The sequence below is a fragment of the Sinocyclocheilus anshuiensis genome, unplaced genomic scaffold (genome assembly GCF_001515605.1).
Source record: "Sinocyclocheilus anshuiensis isolate Anshui unplaced genomic scaffold, SAMN03320099.WGS_v1.1 scaffold528, whole genome shotgun sequence".
Classification (NCBI taxonomy): domain Eukaryota; kingdom Metazoa; phylum Chordata; class Actinopteri; order Cypriniformes; family Cyprinidae; genus Sinocyclocheilus; species Sinocyclocheilus anshuiensis.
This window is the reverse complement of record NW_015558590.1, coordinates 646,586-667,318: the sequence shown is the minus strand read 5'-3', so window position 1 is coordinate 667,318 and position 20,733 is coordinate 646,586. Positions and strand designations below refer to the sequence as shown.

General features: G+C 37.9%; 1 protein-coding gene across 1 annotated transcript; it reads left to right on the top strand.

The window, feature by feature from the left end:
• The first annotated feature begins 310 nt into the window (after positions 1-310).
• Positions 311-13,320, top strand: LOC107679970 (E3 ubiquitin-protein ligase AMFR-like). Its single transcript, XM_016475704.1, has 14 exons — positions 311-350; positions 826-1,165; positions 1,251-1,343; positions 2,439-2,603; positions 4,915-5,067; positions 5,206-5,246; positions 5,335-5,467; positions 6,505-6,638; positions 8,341-8,451; positions 8,533-8,723; positions 10,261-10,364; positions 10,455-10,589; positions 10,687-10,877; positions 11,521-13,320. Exons 2-14 carry the CDS (start codon positions 929-931, stop codon positions 11,696-11,698), a joined length of 1,866 nt encoding a protein of 621 aa, XP_016331190.1. The 5' UTR covers positions 311-350; positions 826-928; the 3' UTR covers positions 11,699-13,320.
• The last annotated feature ends 7,413 nt before the right edge of the window (positions 13,321-20,733 follow it).

Sequence of the window (20,733 nt, the reverse complement as noted above, 5' to 3'; positions counted from 1 at the left end):
TAAAAATAAAATACTTTCACATTTTTTTATATATACATAAAATTATAAATTTTAATTCAACCCTATAGTGAGCTTACAATGAGCTTCTAGTTCAAATATTGTCCATTATTTGTGTGAGAAGTACCATAGTGCTATTTTAGTCTCAATACCTGTTGTGTAAACAGCTACACAATAATACATAACAGCTAGGCTATTTTGACAGACCTTGACTGGTTATAGAGGTTGTGTGTTGTAAGGCTAATATGGCTTGTGCTATTTAAATGCTTCATATTTGTTTACACGAGAAGGCCCGCCTTTTGTCACATGATCACCGGAAGTTCACAGAGTGACGTCAGAGGCAGCGGAAACGGGTATGAGTGACAGAAACAGCCAGAGAAACAGATCTAAACATGATATTTCACCGTTTTATTTAAACCAAGCAGACATCAGACTGATCGTCGAGCAACACGGGACGGATTTAAAGACCGTCTGATCAGTCTATGACACTGTTTGTCGTGTTTTAACCATTACGTAGCTAAAGCAGATTAGCGTCCATGCTAATGTAAAATAATCATATGCTCTTTAAATATAAACATTGGTTTTATGAATCAAACTGTACTCGCCGTAATAGGGTTTAAACGTAATACATAACGATATATTGTATTTTGAGTTTGTTTATAGAGTCTCGTGCATGTAAACAGAAAAGGACACGTAGCTACAACAAGAGTTGATACTCCAGAGCAGTGCCTGTATTTATATAACCAGCCTTTCTGGTTGGGCTCTTAGATCCTAGGGTTTATTTGAGTTTAACTTTGATTGCCAAGGACTTGTTGTCATCTATAAAAGGACACCTGTGACCTGGTTTCTTCTGCACTGGGACTGGTAGAGCAGATTCAACATCCAGAAGATCCAGTTACCCCGATAAAGTCGAAGCTGAGAAGCTGTCAGGATGCCTCTGCTGTTTCTGGAGCGCTTCCCCTGGCCCAGTTTGCAGACATACACAGCCCTGAGCACAGTTCTGCTGGCCGGGAGCATGTCAAGTGCCTACAGCACAGTCAGAGACTACTCCTCTGCACTGCCAGAGGACGCCCACAGCACATCTGAGGAGGAGATCAAGCTGGACATCTCCGGGAGTGTGGCCACTAATGTGCTGCTCTACCTCATCACGGACAGTCTCTTCGTCTGGGTGCGTGAGACTCCTGTGGTGTAGATTTCTAGCCCACAAGGCTTGGTCTGTGACCTTCTTTAAAGAAGCTGTCATGTTCCCGCAGGTGATGGTGAACACGGCGTGCTGCATCCTCATGCTGATAGCTAAAGTGATCCAGTGCATCGTGTTTGGACCGCTGAGAGTCAGCGAGAAGCAGGTAGGAGTCGTGTATGAGGACAACACTGTTGCAAATGACAATAAAGCATCCAACTGTATTAGGCAATAATGTGCAGTCTCTCTACTGCAACAGGTTTAAATAATAAAAAAAAATATATATATATAATAATAATAACATCACAGCATCCTCAATTACTTTGTCAGTTCCATATAGAGACATATAGTCAGTCTGTTGGTGTTTTTTTTAATTGAATTTGTTGTTTTTAATGGTTGGATATGTTTTTAGTGGCCGATGGAAATGCCAATTTGAACAAATATAATGCCAGGATTTACATATTAAAACAGACGTTTATTATTCATATATTGTCTTGCTAGATTTAGAAATTGAAAGGGGGAAGATAACCGTTCAAATCAATGATGTAGTTACTGACAGAAGACTATAATCTAAAAATAAATAAATAAATACTGACAAAAAATAATCAAAATATTTTTTTAAAGAAATTAATACTTTTATTGGGCAAGGTTGCATTAAGTTGGTCAAAAGTGATAGTACAAAATTCCTATATGTATTTTACCGTTGCTTAGTCCTTTGAAATGTCTTTATATTTATTAATTTTTACTGAATATAAAATAAATTTTGTGACAATCTTCATTCTTCATGGACTCCTAGAAAAAAAAATAAAGTAAATATATATATACAGTATATATAATGGTTTCCACAAAAATATCATCACTTTTCAACACTGACAAAAATAATAAATGTTTTTTGAGCAGCAAATCAGCATATTAAACTGATTTCTGAAGATCATGTGACACTGATGACTGGAGTAATGATGCTGAAAATACAGCTGCGCATCACAGGAATACATTACATTTTAACAATATATTAAAATAGATCACAGCTATTTTAAATTGTAATAATATTTCACAATTTTAATGTTTTTACTGTATTTTTGATCAAATAAATGCAGCCTTGGTGAGCAGAGGAGACTTCTTTCAAAAACATTAAAACTTTTGTAAGTTCCTGTAAATGTCAAGTGTTCAACATGTAAAGGGTATATTGCATGCACTAAAGATTTCCACTGTACTGATGTGTTGATGTCAATCTGCTCTTGCACTCTTCTCTGTCTGACAGCATCTGAAAGATAAGTTCTGGAACTTCGTCTTCTACAAGTTCATCTTCATCTTCGGCGTGCTGAACGTGCAGCGGGTGGAGGAGGTGGTGCTGTGGTGTCTGTGGTTCTCCGTGCTCATCTTCCTTCATCTGATGGTGCAGCTCTGCAAAGACCGCTTTGAATATGTGAGCAAAACGTCTTTACCACATCAATAAACACTAATGTTCATGACGAGTGGAAGCTTTCATTTATAGCAGTACTATTAGACAAATTAATTCAGGAAACCGTTTAGCCTGCTTTACATGGCATACTTTCAGAATTTCCTGTTTTGACAAACATCACCATTTGCTTTAACTGCCAAATTAGTACAAAAAAAATTCACTCTGAAATTGCAAGATATCTTTTGGAGAATCTGAGTACGGTTAAAGTCCCCCTGTGGTGAAAATCAAGTTTTTTATGTTGTTAATTTGTCTATGTGGTGTTTTTAATATGCTTTTAGACAAACCATGTGCCAATCTATTAATCAACACCATTGCTGTGTATTTTCTCCTTAAAACTGTAGTTTCCCAAAGGCAGTCACAGAAACGCGGTTTGAAACAGCCTTTTTTGTTTTGCTACGTCACAAAACTCAATAACCAATCGCGTCAAGGGATCCTATCCTTAGCATATCATTAACTGTTCTGCAAAGCAGAGGGTCTAGTGAGAAGGCAGCCAGGTTAATCTGGTAACAGTTATATTTTTTCTGTAGATATTTCGCTAACTGTTAATATTTCCGCCTATTTTCACGATGTCATGTGCTGTTAGCGCTTATTTATTTGTATTTAGAACCGCTGACTTAAATAATAACCCGCGGCAGCAGTGTAAAAGTAGCCCGGAGTCAGACGCACCTCCGCACGTCACGCACGTATGATCGCCGGCGCCATTTGGAATCACAAACTTGGCTGCATTTGAGTCTTCAAGGCATTTTGAGGACACAACATTGTCAAGTAAGTAACTTTAACGAATGTTACAGTATCCACTGTAGTTGTCCGCTAGTAAAAACAGTTTTATCAGTCATTATCCGTGTACGAACCAGCGCAAACAGATAATGTTACCTCACGAAGCTAGTCATCAGTCTCCTTGCTTACATTGAGCATACCAGCTTCTTTCTGGTTCATATGGCTTAATTAAACCAATATTTACTCTTGCCATTGTATCGCGTTTACTACAGTTCAGTCAGTGGATCAGGAGGCGCTGGCTGGTGTGTGACCGAGTGGAGGCGGGGCTAATTTGCATATTCATAGATCCATGTATAGGAAATGAGGCAAGGGTGTAGAGTTGCATTCAAGCTATTTTAAGGCATGAGAAAATTATTTTCACAAGAAAAAACATTTAAATATGTAATTTTGATGATCAAAGATGAGTTTTAAAGGATAACATTTTTAACTACAGGGGGACTTTAAGACATTTATGTTTGTTTTTCATGGCTCAAAATATTAGTTGATTTAATTACCTACCTTCCTTCTTTCCTTGCCGGCTTCCTTTCTTACTTCCTTCATGTTTCCGTCCTTCACTTCCTTATCTGCTCTCTTCCATCCTGATTTCCTTCTTTCTCTCCTCCGTTCATGCTAGTCTTCTTCCTTTCTTATTTACTTCCTCATTTCCATCTGGTACATCTTACTGGCATCTTTTCCCTCTCTCTTTCTCTCATTCACGCTTCCTTTCTTGCTTCCTTGTTTACTTCCTTAATGTTTTTCCCTTATTTGCTGTCTCTTTCCTTTCGATCTTTCCTTCATTTCTTCCTTCCTACTTCCTTTTCTTCTTCCTTCCTTCCTTCCTTTCTTTCCTCCTTTACTTTTTTCATTTATTCCCCCTTGCTTCATTCATGTTTCCTTCTTTACTTCCTGCCCTCTTTTATCTTACGTTCTTATTTACTGCCTTTCTTGCTAGATTTCTTCTTTCCCTTTTCCATTCATGCTTCCTATCTTACATCCTTATTTACTTTCCCTATTTAATTTCCCTAACTTCCTTCCCCCTTTCCTTGCCTTTTTATTGACTTCCTTCATGTTTCCTTCTTTACTTCCTTCCCTTTACGTTCTTATTTACTCCCAGCATTTTCTGTTTTTATTTCCTGCTTCCTCTCCTTCCTCCCCTCTTATTTCCTTTCTTCATTCCTTTCTCTCCTTTGTTCGCTTTTATTTACTTCCTTCCTTGCTTGCTTCTGTCATGTTTCCTTCCTTACTTCCTTCCCTCCTTTATGTTGCATTTGCTCCTACCTTCTCTACTTACTTGCTCATTTCTCTTCTTCTTTTCTTTTTTGCTTCCTTCTCTTCTTCCTTCGTTTTCTCCTTCCTCTACTCTTCCTTCCCTTTCCTTCTTATTCACTTCCTTGCTTCCCTACTTTTTTATTTACTCCCTACCTTATTTACCTTCGCTCCCTCCGTCCTTCTCTCCTTCCTCCACCTTTCCCTGGTGCTTTATTCATGTATGTATATATTGTGTTATTCTCTGTGGCAGCTCTCGTTTTCTCCCACTACTCCGATGAGCAGTCATGTGCGAGTGTTGGCTCTGCTGGCGTCTGTTTTGGCGTGCTGTGGCGGTCTAGCAGTGCTCTGCGCTCTAGTCGGGCATCTTCACGGCATGCACATTGTCGCTTTCATGGCAGCCGAGGTAAGAGCACTTTGCAAACCTTTTTAAGTGACCGTAAAGAGAAGAATAGTTTCTCTCATTTGTTTTTCCGCATTTTGGTCGTCTCTTTTTGACAAATGCATCCTGAATGAACCCCAAACCTTGTCTCCTGTCCTGCAGTGTTTGCTGGTGACAGTGCGCACAGGATACGTCATCATACGGTGCGTGCTCTGTTGAGAACGCCGTCAGATTTCTTCATCGTGAGGGAGCAGAAGCATGAATCTGAAGGTTTCGTTCTGTTATTTGCAGGTATTCCATTCACTTGTGGGACCTGAACCATGAGGGAACCTGGGAGAACAAGAGCTCACATATCTACTACACAGACTTCATCATGGAGTTAGCCATCCTCTGCCTAGACCTGATGCATCACATCCATATGCTGGTGAGAGAAATACTCAAGAATGGACAAACAGGGTTATCATGGCTGTGTGACTGGCCCATAGCGATGTATGAATCTGGCCTGATTGGACTCATTCGACTTTTATTAGAGTCCTGAGTCTGACGTAATATTCACTGATCAGCTGTTTACAGTTATGACCTTGATTTGGCAGTCTCAAACATCCTCAAGTAAATACAAGTGTCACCCGTGATTTCTTTCTCTTCTCACGTCTGTGTTTGACCTTTAGATGAGCTTTTGAATAATTCAGAGTAGCGCTGGGCGATATGCTCAATCGTCAGCCTATGAGATCGCGTTACACGATATTATCGTGCTGATTTGTTTAATTATTGATCTGCTTAGTCTCATTGCCGGAAAGTGAACCAACTCCAGCGTAAGGCTAAAATCAGCCTAATGTTTTTAAAATGACTTAATTTATATTTAACATGATAGCAATGTAATAGAAACACTGTAAGTTATTATAATTATAAAGCTTACATGTCCTCAGTTATTCAAACAGCAGCGAACAGAAAGCGAGCAAAGAACATTTACATTACCAAAGAACATCGCTGACTTCAGTCTAGCGCGAGTTTATGCATTTAAAAAAACACTCCCGTATAATCAGTGAAGCTGTCTACATTGTATGATGAATAAGGCTTGTCTACTTGCCTCACACATGCATCTGCACTTTGTTGTTTATGATGAGAGAATTCGCGACAGCTAAACAACAAAACTCTGCTGTTTCATCGATGACTCATCTGAACGCCTCTGATTGGCCACTGCATTCATAAACTCAACGGAACCGTGTGTGATTGCTTATAATGCACGACACTGTAAAAACGCGGAAAAAGAAATACAATGGAACAAATAAGCCCTAATAATATAAATTAGACAGTATTACTAGCCTGATAATAATAATAATCGTCTTGCTATCGTCAAAGGCATCAGCTGCAGGTGATATCGCTGATACTTAAGTCTGTCAGCACAACCCTAATTCAGAGTATCTGTATGATCATGTATTGTTGTTTCTCACTCCCTTGCAGCTCTTTGGGAACATCTGGTTGTCCATGGCTAGTCTTGTGATCTTTATGCAGCTGCGCTTTCTCTTTCACGAGGTGCAGAGAAGAATTCGCCGCCATAAAAACTACTTGCGTGTTATTGACAATATGGAGTCCAGGTGAGGAGCCTGATGTTTTCAGACTTACTAATAAAACAACTGCATTCCTGCAGGCAGTGAATTATATTGCACAACTGGTAAGTAAAGTCGCTGAAGTAGATAACTTGTGGCTAGAAACCAGAAGTTTGCACAGGATATCACCTCTGGACTTTGAAAAGAGATTTTACCTTTGATAAGCTGCTTTGTATGTGTGTGACTACACGTCATTTTGGACCCGTATCCGGGTCCGCAGAGTTTAACTGGTTTTAATGAGATTAATTCTCCAGGTTGTATTTTCCTGAATTTGTTTTTTCTTTCTTTTAATCAAATGTATCATGGTTGCTACAGAAATATTGAAATCAGCATACTAGAATTAATTAATTACACTCAATTTTAAAGCTGCATCTCTGTTTGAAAACCTTCAATTGCAGTTATTTGCGCAATTTGTACTATTGCGTTATTGTCATCTGAACAAGTAACAAGTCTGCCATGTTTGTTCTGACCAACTGAGGAAAAAAAGCATTACAATAAATCACGCTCCAACGGTGATTAAATCTAATGATCGGTTAGCTCATATCACATCAAACCGTGTACATTATTATTATTGTTATACTTTGTTCTCAAATGGTTAATGTTAACATCAGCATTGCATGACTATGTGTATATAGTGTGTATGTAGATTTCAATTTCTGTACAGTCTAATCTCTAATTGTCATGCCATTCGAATTTCATATTGAGAAATTATTTTAACCCTAAAAGAAAATTATTCTTCCTTCGAACTGGTTCTCTTTAAAATACAAACCTTGTGTAATCCCAGGCTATCTGTAATCAGATGCACATTTAAAACTGGAATATAATTTATTTCAGTCACATGTTTTTCCCTGTATTTTTGATCAAATAAATACAGCATTGGTGAGCATAAGAAATTTATATAAAAAAATCTTACCAACTCCCAAAACAGATGAACAATGTATTTGTTTGTTTGTGTGTTCCCTTGTACATCATGTTACTATTTGTTTAATATATTTAATTCATGCTGATTTTAATTTTAAAAAAATTGTTCAGACAGGATTATTTTCATTACTATATTAGAGAACTTTTTTTTTTTAATATTGAAATTAGATAATTGTTTATAAAACGGATAGTTCCGGTCCTTGATTCTGATTGGCTGAGCCGCGTTCAAAGCTGTTGTAAATTACTCTACAAACACACACCTTTGTTTACTTTGTGTTGCTCGGCAACCACTTTGTTGCAACCACAACTGTTTCTGAGGAACTACATTGTTTGGTGGAAGAATACAGTTTTTATTAATATCATTACACTTTATTTGCTCTGTTTTATTTTGTGAAACCTTACTACGTATATGGAATAACCGTTTAATAAAAGCAATAAGCCCCGTGAAGCCGTGGTTTACAGTGAATTTTTAAAAGCTAAGAGGCGTTGTTAGGTACGACGCGAAGCGGAGTAAACCCCCTTAGCTGTTATAAATTCACTGTAAACCACGGCTTCTTGGGGCTTATTGATTTATTAAAATATACTTAATTATCATGAAAATATTTAATTTCCACAGTGCCAAAAAAGTTCTAAACATATTCTTCACGTGTATCATATGTTTGAATGCGTTATTTAATGTAGATTATGAATCAGAAGTGAGCAGACTGCTCCATTGGCTGATAAAAACCAGACCTTGTGTCTTGACATAAACACCTCTCCTTGTGCGCAGGTTTGCTGTGGCAACGCCTGATGAACTGCTGGCTAATAACGATGATTGTGCCATCTGCTGGGATTCAATGACTACAGCACGCAAGCTGCCCTGTGGCCATCTTTTCCATAAGTGAGCAATAACCAGCTATTGTCAGCACTTTGGTTCTGGAATATTTGAATGCTAATCTGACCATTAATGGTTTATGTCCAGTTCCTGTCTGCGCTCTTGGCTGGAGCAGGACACCTCCTGTCCCACGTGCCGTATGTCACTGGACATTAATGAAGGCGGGAGGGAGAGAGAGGAGGGCCAGAGGGAGCCGCTGGATGATAACTTGGCTGCTGGACCAGGAACAGAGGCCCGACCGCACCTTAACCAGCATAACCACTTCTTCCACTTTGATGGTGAGGCGTTTCTTTACATATTCACACAAAATCCAGACCATTTACTGAAAGTTAGCTATAGCAGTGGCTCCTTTAGAAATCTTCATGTTTAAGACGTCACTGCCAAAATCTTATCAACTATCATATGCTTATCATTAACTTACATAATGCCCATTCAGTGCTGAGCAAGTTGATCCACCCTGATAAACAACATTGAACAAAGTTTAGCCAATCATAGCAGCATACATTTACTTACTGAAGTCTTATTGGTACAGTAGCAAAAAGCCTGTTTAAATGGATGGTAAAAAATAAAAAGTAAATACAAAACTACATGACTGCACAAAGTACCTATCTATCTATCCGTCTGTCTATCTATCTATCATCTATCTATCTATCCATCCATCTCATCCGTCCGTCCATCCATCCATCCGTCTATCTATCCGTCTGTCTATCCATCTATCTATCCATCCATCCGTCCATCCATCCATCCGTCCATCTATCCATCCGTCCATCCGTCCATCTATCCATCTATCCATCTATCTATCCATCTATCCATCTATCCGGCTATCTGGCTATCTGGCTATGTTAGAGATCAATTTTCAAATAAGGACAAACTAATTTATTAAATACAATTTTATGAATATAATAAAATAATAAAGTAAATATGAAAATTATAATAAGATGTAAGTTTAAGTTTTAAGTTTAATTCTAATTTTATTCAATAATTTATACTAAAGTGCAGAGTATTCCAAATTGTTATATTTAAGGGATGAAGTAGTGAATATCAGAAGAAAAGCCCAAAAGAAGTAAGATGGAAGCAGAATGCAAGGAAAGGGGAAAAGCAAAAGAATCATAAGAAAGGAGAAAAAAAGAGTAGAAGTAAGCCATCACAGTGGGCACAAGGAATATATGAAGGAAACTTACTTCCCCCTTAAGTGGTGTTTACATCTAATAAGAAAAGGTCAAATAGACTTATCCATTATGTCACTCATCTATTGTGTCATATGTTGTTGTATCAACCATAGGTCAGGTCAGGCTAAGTCATCGTGACTAGTCAGATAAAAATAGATGTGTGGCAAGACAAGGATTTCACACCTTTACAACAAATACAGCAAAACTAGCACTTTCAAATATCGTATCTTACATATTACAAAAACACTGTTTCTGGAAAAGAACATCTAAAAGTGTTAATGACTAATTCTGAGAAACATTATTACTCAGGCAGTAGTTGAATGATGTCCAATATCTAACAAACACCAGTAAAGAAGATATATATGTACAGTATAACACACATATTTTTGGAGAATACCACAAATATTAAGTATGAACATAAATCAAACAAAAATAAAAGATAAACACAAATGAGTAACAGTAATGAGTAAATAAATCAATAAATCATAAATTAATACATGGATATGAAAATCAAAGAAATTATAACAACATCGATTATTGGATACACCAAATATATTATTCTTATTTTTAATAACCTCTAAAACAAATAGGCTTATGGTGATTAAAGCATCATATGACATATTAATCTCCACTCGTTCACCCTCAGGGTCGCGCATTGCCAGTTGGCTACCAAGTTTCTCTGTGGAGGTCATGCACACCACCAACATCCTTAGTATCGCACAGGCCAACAACTCGCAGCTCAATGCCATGGTGAGTCCTTCTGCTGGCGTCCAGCATGTTTACAAACAGCCTCATCTGTTCTCCACATGTTATAAACCTGACTTTCTTTGAATTTCACAGGCCCATCAGATCCAGGAAATGTTTCCACAGGTCCCTTACCATCTGATCCTGCAGGATCTGCAGCTCACTCGCTCTGTTGAGGTCACCACTGATAACATCCTGGAGGGCCGGATTCAGGTGCCTTTCCCAACACAGGTGAGGTTAACACCTCTACCAAAAGGTGTTTATTAGCTGCTGAAATAATATATTGCTTGCATAGAAACTAATTTAAAAGCATGTTTCTCTCCTCTAGCCTGTGGAGCGCACACCCATACAGGTAAACACTGCTCCTGAAGATTCAGCGGGTGCCAGCAGCAGTTCAGAGGTCGCTGCCCCTGAGATGGAAGACTTTGAGGTGCGGGGGAGCCGCTTTTCCAAGTCCGCAGATGAGAGACAGAGGATGCTAATGCAGAGGAAGGAGGAGCTACTCCAGAGAGCTCGCAGGTGCGTCTCACTATAACTTCTTAACAAGTGTAAGCTGAACAGCTTGTACTGCTTTGCTCTGTTTTGCATGAAACAGTTAAGCCGTCTTTTCACAATTGCCATCGTCATTCGCATTTTTTGCTGCATTTCACCCCCTAGTGGCCTTTGCACAGAAATTTCAATTTCATTGTTTATTCACTGTGGTTGAATGAATTATCAGTATATCCACACAAAACAAATGTCCACCAATACGTTTGAAGTAGCAGGTTTTCTAGTGCTAATAAAGGTCACAAATTATTTAATTATTGTTTCGGAAAAAGTTATTTATAACCACCCATTTTTAAAGAAATAGTGTTTGAAGAATAACATTTTAGTGGGAAAACACCAATAAATCTTTATCTGATTAGATTATGTAACATTCAGCTGGGTGGTCTAGCAGCAAAAGTTCAAATATTTTAACACAAACAAAGCTCACATCGGGTCAGAAAATTCTGATCCACGCAGCACTGGTACTGCTCTGTTGAAAATAAATGACTTCCGGTCTGTCATATGTCAGAGATGGTGAAAAGCTTTACAGTATCTTCAATGATCAGTGGGAGTGCCCCAAGGCTTTGTTTTAGGTCCAGTTAAGTTTTAATATAACACTCTGTTCTCTCTTTGTTAGACGTTATCTACACAAAAAGTCTGATGAAGGAGATGTGTTCTATGCTCCTGCCATTGATACTGATGATGCCATGCCCTCCATGGAGGATGAAGACTCCGATTCAGTGACCTTGAGGCGTAGACGACTGGCGGCCGCAGCCGAGAGACGCATGCAGAGGCAGGAGCCTCCCCCATTTTAAATCGAGCAAAAACATGCATGATGCGCCTATGGTACAGCCATGCCGTCATTCAATTTTGGGCTGATCAATGCACATTTGTGCTAGATATATGTACCCATCAAACATTTCAGTTCATTGTCCATTGAAATAATATATGGTGTCATTGCCGCACCAGTGAATTATAGTACAGTTTTGGCAAGCATCAAATAAAAGAAAAAGACACATGCATCTTTCATTCATGTGTCTTCCATATGATAAATTTTTTTAAATGTTAGTACCTAAACAAGAGCATGGTTTGGACAGCTGTTCATATAAGTAAAAAAAAAAAAAGTTAAGAGTTTGCATTTCTTAAACGTCTTTGTACGAATCAGACAATTTTAATAATATTATGTTGCGTACTAACAGTTTGACTTAAGCTGCTGCTTAAGCAACAAACAACATGCTGGGGTTGATCTGTGTGGTGAACTTTGAGTTTCTTTCTTTTGCCAGCGAATATCCACACGATTTTGCTGCTGTTTAACATTAGAATCTGCCTTTAAGTCGGTTGGCTCATGCGTTCGAAAAGAGACAATCTTGCAAGTTGGAGCCATCTCTTACGCTTTTTTACCGTTTAAAAGGAAAGTGGCATAGATCCTGTCTGTTCTCGCATTGTTGCGACAACAAATTGCTCTGTGCATCATAAAAGTTGTTCATTTAGTGACATGATCTTGTTTCTCTAGTGTTGTCATTCCAAACAGACATATTTAATTCATCTCTTATTCTGAGCTTGTACTGGTGGTTATATAGTGAGGAACTGTTCATTTCCTCTCTGTTTTGTCCTGCAGTAAAGGAGAAGCTTACGGTCAGGGTAGATGTTGCGTTTAATTTAGTGAAAGTCTGTTCAATGTTGTCCTATTGTAATTTTCACAAAACTTTTTCATTAAGTTCAAATTAAATGGAGCATCTACGCTGACTAATGTCCTTTTGATTTATTCACACATAACACACGGTTATGGTCATTAGGTCAGTTTTGTAGCTTTTTCGTCAGCGTTTTATTCTGTTTGTATTTGAATGGTTTTAAAGACATTTATTACTCAGTGTACTAATGTACTAATGCCTATAAATGCTTGTTTTTTACTGGCCCATAGCATTCATAATGCATTTTCACAGGATTATTTGGACTCTGCAAACAATTCAGAATCTTGCATGTTGAGTTTGAAGTGAACAAGTTTTTCATGTAACAGAACGTGACTTTTAATTTGCATTTGCCTTCTGTTAAATAACCGTAATCTCAAGTTCAACCATCATAACTATGGCCACGTATACAAGAACTTATTGGCTTGATAGCCTGTTTGTCGACCTTGAAAAAGAAGTACATCTTCAGAATCGTCTGATGTTTTACACTGTGAATCTATTCTATCAAATATTTTTAGTGTCACATGGATGTTTTGATCTCTCTTTTTTGTTTTAATCTTTCATGTGGCCGTCTTTTTCTATGCATGAAATCACTGACTCTTTGTGTTCATATTTGTGTCCTGATCAACTTTCCCATAGACTATCCTAGTGATTCTTATGAAGCTGGTTGTTGTGATTGTAATGACCGCTGGTGGATGTAGAATATGTTTGTTTTGGTTGCACAGATGCACCTTTCAGCAGTATTTCTTAAAACACGTATTAATGAAATGTCCACTGGAGTGATTCAGATAATAATACATAATTTGATGGCCGGTCAAGCTGTTTGCTGGAAACCAGAGGGAAGCATTGGATTGCTTTATGTACACAATTCATACGTCCGTGCCTCAAATCTACAGTGAATCAATAATAGTTTGATTTGTGTAAATAATTTTGTAATAAAGACTGTAAAATACATGTGAAATTACCCTGTACAAAATAAAAGTCACAGCTGCTTTAGAAGCTTTTACCCACATTCCCCAGTGTCCCGGTGTGTTTTCTGTTGAATATATACAAAAACACAAGGAACATGTAAAAACATTACAGGTGGCAACCCTGAGATACAATATTCCAATTTTTCACGAGTCAAGTCTAGAAAAAAAAATTCAATTTTAATTCAGCTTGACTGTTTCAAATTCATAACACTACAAAACAGATTTACTTCAGAATAAATTACATTTTGAGGTGAATTTATATACTAGCAGTCAAAAAATTATATTATTTTTAATGTCTTTTTTTAATTTGTAGGAAAATAGAAAACATGTCAATTTAATATATTACAATAACTTTGCAATGCAATAACGTTTCAAAACATTAGCTTTATACGTTTTACTTGTATAGCTTTAACCTTGGTGACCATAAAATAGTTAACATCTGTTTTGGTTGCAAAATTTAAATGTTTGGTTTCCGAAAATAGAAGAAAGAAACTCATACAGGTTTAGAACAATGCCAGGTGAATAAATTATGCAATTTTTGTTTTGCTTTCATTCATTCAATCATTCATTCAAAGTTAAGGGCATGTAAACAGTGTGAAGCTGTGCCATGTGTGTTGATTGGCACTAGAGGGCGCCACAGATCCATCTGCGAACAAAATCTGACATTTAATCTGAACCGAATGTTTGCTGGAAACTTCAGATGGGCACCAAATCACCAGAATATAGGCCTATACTTAAAATAAAAAGACACTTAATTAGACTTAATTGCGTTATTTTATATTCTGAAAGTAAATACGATTAAATGCAATTTACAAATCTAAAGCTAAGAGCACACCTAATTGCAATGATCAATTCATTTGATTAAGTGTTCAGCTGTATTCATGTATTGACTGAGCTCAGTCTCTAATGAAGAGTTCATTGATTAACGCTTTAGCAGCCATCAGCTCTGCTCATAAAAGAAGAGCTTTAGCTTGAGGTCATTGATATTTGTTACTGACATCAGTTAAGCACTAACTCAAAATACAGTGGTGCATTTGAAATAGACAGTCATATGAGTTTGGAACAACACGAGAGGGAGTAAATAACGATTTGCTTTCATAAGGAATAGTTCACTTTGGGATCAACTGCCTTAAATGGTTATTATACAAGCTGAGAGGTTTAAGGCAGCAACCAACATCTTTCATACACATGTGCATACCTTTTATTTCCGTATAAACACACTAGCATTACTCTATCACAGATAAATCTATATTTACACTTTATAGGCCTAATGAGCTTGAGTGAATATCATGTACAGTCCCTTGAGTGCTATTTCGTAATTGTTCACTTTCTAGGACTAGTCAAGGACAAACAAATGCATACATTTATGGGTTAAGTGCTTTTGCTCTTGTCTGCATACATTGTGGTGGTAATTAATGGGTTTGTTCATTTCCGGCGAAGATCTCAAGAGGATTTTAATTTAGTTAATCAATAAATAGTCAGTTCAATCATTTTTAGTGCTTACTGCACTTCTGTGAAGTTGCAGTTAAATTTTTTGTTAATATGTAGATGTTTTGAAATGCACATTTTCACATTGAGGTTATTCAAATTAACTGTATCTGAATAGCTAATTAAAGGGGTCATATGATGCGATTTCAATTGTTCCTTTCTCTTTGTAGTTTTACAAGCTCTTGGTGCATAAAGAAGATCTGTGAAGTTGCAAACACAGACTGTAAGTACGTTTTCATATTTAAAGGATTTGCCACTGACGATTCAAACGTGAGTTTTGAGCAGTGTGGAATAGCGCTTGTTGTTTGTCATTTCTCCGATCACAAATGCAGACATGGTTTTATGTTTACGCGGCGCGATGCAACGCAACGCGTAAAAAGACAGCATAAATCATTATAATCCGTAATTATGTCCCCACTGGATGCAACAAATGCCTCGTTTGTAATGGGTTTTAATGTTTTTGTCTCGTCGCTCCAGCCGGACAGGGCATCAACAGTATGGTAAGTGGTGTAACATTTCCGTCTCACGCTTGAGGTATTCAGCCAATCACAACACACTGGATAGCTGGCCAATCACAGCACATTATTCAGAACGATGAGCTTTGTAAAAATCGCCGCGTTTCAGAAAGGCGGGGCATAGAGGAGAAACAATAATGTACAGTATGTGGAAAATAATGTGTTTTGAACCTTAAACCGCATAAACACATTTCATTACACCAAATACACAAAATAATGTTCTTTTTAGCAACATCATATGACCCCTTTAAAACATAGGTGAGAGTTCAAAAATCAGACATAATAGAGAAGTCAGTTTGCCCAGGCCGAAACAATGGGTTTTATTTTTTGTTGTACTTTCGTTTGTACTGTTTAAATTTTGCTGAAAATAATGTTTAATGTCAGGTTCCTTCTAACAACTTTGTGGCATGCTGTCAGGAAAAAATCAAAATACTGTACATCCTTTTCCTTTACATAGATTCACTTTCACAAATAAACCTACCCTTAAAAGTAGGCTACTCGCTGAAGTAGAACGTGTCATCTTGCTCTCTCCAAATGCCTATTTTTAATTGGGGAGGGGGGATATGTGTTCATATTTAAAACACAGTGAATATTAAAAAAGAAAAGGAAAGGAAAAAATCTGCATTTAAGTCCATTTAATACTGTCGTGATTTTTAGATCAGGCAGCTCTACTGAAAGATTCATGTGTGTGTGACGTCAGACGCCTCTGTCATAACGCAGGGAGATGTTTGAGCTCGCTGGCGGGTTGAAATGTTTCCCCTGAGTGCTTTTACACCGGCAGAAATCAATAGCGGCTCTGCTGTCACCCTCTCAGCTCGGCGACTGCTCTTCAAGCAGGTTTGATGTGTCTCTTCAGCGCTTCTCACGGGGACTAGCGAGAGCCGTCACTAAATCACGTCAGGTTTCTCTCTCTGATTTTCGCGGCTGTTCTGTCGCTTTTCCCGCGCAGCGCGGATGGGAGTGAATCAATAGGAACTTTGATTTCGCGCCATCTGAGGTACCAGCGCGCAACTTTGAATGCTTCCATTACCTCAATTTAACCTTTTTTGAGCTGAAAGCATAACTTTGAGAGGCAGCTTTTTTCTCTATGGGTTTTTAAAGTTTTAAGAAGTCAGTTAACATCATTTTGTAGAGCAAGCCACACATCAGAGTTCAGAAATAATTGACGTTATAAGACTTCGTTTTGTCAAATGAAAAAAAAAAAAAAACTGGCTTGTTCACCCTAAATTAAAATGTCATAATTTATTCATGTTGTTCAAACCTAGTATTATTTTCTTTCTAATGTAAAACATGATGTCCAAGCATCTCTTTCATAAAACAAAAGTGGATGGAAGGCCCATAAGGTCATGATGACTCATGTCAGTATTCCTGTTGGTATTAATCATGTTCATGCCTATAAAGGGGTGTGAATTTGAAAGACAACAAGGGCTTCTCAGTTCTTGCTCTCACCGCCTTGCAGATGTGTCCTTTATTTTTGCTATGTTTGATCAACTATTGGGACAAAGGGCTGGAGAACAGAAAATGTAATAAATGAGGAGTCACTACAGCTCAGGGGAAGTTATGAGTTTACCAAACCTACATATATATATAGCACACAAAATGTATTGACTCCTGTTAAGATACTTTTAAAGTGCTCATTTTGTGATTCCTCCGAAGAAAGAAAATAAGACTGGAGCAACACATGGGTGAGTAAATTATTAGAACTATTCATTTCAAAGTGATGTAGGCCTAGTTGTTTTCTTTTTAGAATATCAGATGTGAAATATTGTTACTAACTGACAAATATCACTGACAGCAGTGTCTTTGAGATATCACTTCAAGCTCTTTAAACAGCTATAGGAAAAGAGTCAGGGGAGGAGCCCAAGCATTTTTAGCCAATCAGAGGACTAGCCAGTTACAAATGCTTCTGGCTGTCAGTCATTTTGTGCATCTTTGCAGGACAAAGTTTTGGATAGAGGACTTGTTGTTGAGCCTATATTGAAATAGTGGAAGTTAGCAAAATGGCAGAAAACACTTACAAAACTTTTTTTTTTTTTTTTTTTAATTGAGCCGTTTTTATTTAAATTTTTTTGAACTTTTGACTTGAACTTGATTTTTTTTTTTTTTTTGAGAAAGCAACGAAATCAATTAATGGGAATAACGTTATCATCAAGCTAGACATGAGCTAACTTGTTCAATTCAATTCAATTCAATTTGGGTTAACTTGGTCGATTATCTTTTTTTTCTTATACTGACTAGAGGTGAGCATCTTCACTATGGGTCAAAGGTTAATAAAATCCTCCTTTTCCCATCCCTGCTCTGACTGATAACCCCCCCAGTCCAAACTAAGCCTCTAATCACAATATTATTAGAGAAACCCCATCTGATCAGTATATAAATCTCTCCATCCAATTACAAGATGTAATATTTCTGCACTCAAGCTGGTAATGAGCTCTAATGCCTGTGCTGGAGTTAATCCCCCTCGGATGCAGCACAGATCAGATGTTGCCTCTGTAATTAGACTGGCAGAAAATCATTATTTCATGTTTGAGGAAAGAATGAAGTCAAAGGAGAGGTAGTCTTTGTGCTGCTCCTTTCTGAAATGTTAATTGCGGTTTAATGTTTTAATCTAGAGTGTTGAGTGTTTGCCGAACACTGTAGAATGATAGGCATATACTAACAGTGGAATTCTTTAAATCAAAGTGATGTGAATGTGAAAGAGAGTCTTCTTTTAAGTCAGAAATGGAGAAATTCTAGTCACACTAGTGCGTGTCTGCTTAATATTGTAACTAAAATGTACAGTTTAGGCCCAGATAAAGTCCTTTGGATGAAACAATATAAGCAAATGTAAAAATGTGAAATATAAAAATGCAAGTTAGACTGTACTTTTTTTTTATTTTTTAAATGAAACCTTTTTTGCAACCCACAACAGGATATTCAGCAAGAAAGAAAAAGTTAATTGAGAATTTACTGTAAAAATTGTGTTCTGTCATGACAACTCTTGGAGGGATTAGCATGGTAATGTACATGACAATCTTAATGTATTTGGTTTTGGCGGAATAGATCTGCTACGCTGCTGCTGCGTCAGATCAAGTACCAAAACTTGCCACTGCCAATACATCCACAACATGCTGCTGTAAGCATGTAAGAAATACTGCTGCTGCACATATAACACATATGAATAACCCCTATATAGCATACATGAATCACCCCGTAGCAGATCTATACAGGTGGAGCTGGGGAAGGTGGAGGGTTTCTGAAGTGCGCTGCAAACTGCTACAGCAAACAAAAGCCAGGTATTTGAATATTGAGCAGTAAGCTCATTGGCTACCGATACAGGAGAGAACCAATCAGCTGCCATGTGACAATGATGTTGCTAGGTCAGATTGAGCAAGACCTATTGGACTGCGGCATCTAGAGTTTCATGCCAGAACTCTGTATTTACATAACACAGTAAGAGCCAGGAGAGAAGGCTGTGACACACCAAGCCAATGGCTGGTCGTCGCCAGTGTCAAGCCATTGTTGAGCTTCCGTCGGATGAGTTTTGGGGCTTTTTTCCACAGGCAGGTGCAGAAAATTTTTGCTAGTTGGCCATTGGTGGAAGTCTTTGTGCTGTATTCAAGCACAAATTTTGGTCCATACACAAGCGACTTGAGGCAACACCACAGAGTGCGACTTTCATCAGCTAGTTTTTTGATGTTGGTTTGGTTTGTTGGGACCTTATTAAATGAGAGAGCTTTGTGAGATCAACTGAAATTGAAAGTTCTTTGAGATGCAGAGGAATTTTCACCTCAACATCCAATATGGTTACATATCAATAACATTAAACCTTACTGGTTCCCATGATAATTGACTTAACGGAAGAACCAGTGAAGATTGATGTTACTGATGTGTCACCATACTGGATTTTAGCATGATTATTCATGAGATTGACTAGATTAAACCACTGGAGTATAGATAATTTATATGCTACCGTTATATCCTTTTTGGAGCTTGGACCCTTTGGAATCCATTAACAAAAACAGCTCAGAGGTTCTTCAAATACCTTATTTTGCATTCCACAGAATAAATATAATCATACGTTTTTGTGTTGACATGTGGGTGAGTAAATGATAACAGATGTATTTATTTTTTTCATTTTTGAGTGCACTATCCCTTTACGCACATCCACGTACACAAGGCGATCTTAGCTAGAGATTTTCAATATGTTACCCATCAGACACTCTGTAATATGTACTGTCTTAAGAGACAGGTGCAGCATGCACTCTTGTGTTTGCATCTAAACTGAGGTCATGGTCTCCACTCGCTGTATGGAAGAGGGTTGGGAGACCAGGTTCAATGAGCATTCCAGCGGCTTTCTCTCCCTGCAGAGGACATAACAGATGTGGATTTACATACACCCCCAGCATCCCACTCTGATGAGATTATCCGAGAGTGCCGAGAAAGACTCATACTTAATACACGCCTCGAGGAGGGCCAGGGGAGCCAGGCCCTCCGAGAGCATAGGGGACAAAAGCAGAAGGGGAAAATGTCAAGCTTGCCAGAAGGGAACAGGACAACAAACTGCTTTTGCCGCTCTTCATGCTCTGTCCCTGACAAGAGGGTGGCTGGATTAGCATCTCATAAAGGCTGTGGCAATGCTGTTGGCAATTACTACAAGATGAAGGCTCTTAATGTGTGTATTCGAGAATTCTGTCTCGGTTTGTAACCGCATTACGATCTTCTTCTTTTTTTGTGGCAAAAGTTTTTGATAGGTTTTTGTTTGCAATATGATCAAATCAAGTTTATAGCCTGACGCTTGTTTAGTTCAAAAGTGTCCAGACCTGTAAACAGCTCTGTTGTGTCATGCCAATTCTTGAGTCAGTCTTCTTATGGTAATTGAACTGGTTCATGGTCATGTCCACCAGACATTGATCAGACACGTTTTGCATTCTAAAATGGCTTGTAGACACATACTAAAATGTGTTATTTAAACCATTTTTAAACTTGGCACACATCTTGCTCGTGGCGTAAAATGGTGGAAAACTGTTAGTCCTCACAAAAATCATAGACCTGTTTGTTACAAAGATGTTGCTTTGGCTGTATCAGCAGTAAAAGGGATATCAGAGGGAGTTGTACACCATGTAGACTGTCAGTTATGCACAGCATGTTTCAAGTACCCTCAAAGCTTCTTTGAGTCATCACCTTTAAAGCATCAAAATATCAAACT

Excerpts from the sequence above, each read along its gene's own strand:
- LOC107679970 (XM_016475704.1), top strand. The coding sequence starts at position 929 with ATGCCTCTGCTGTTTCTGGAGCGCTTCCCCTGGCCCAGTTTGCAGACA. Across the intron at positions 1,166-1,250 it reads CGGACAGTCTCTTCGTCTGG|GTGATGGTGAACACGGCGTG; the intron begins GTGCGTGAGACT and ends ATGTTCCCGCAG. Across the intron at positions 6,639-8,340 it reads ATTGACAATATGGAGTCCAG|GTTTGCTGTGGCAACGCCTG; the intron begins GTGAGGAGCCTG and ends CCTTGTGCGCAG.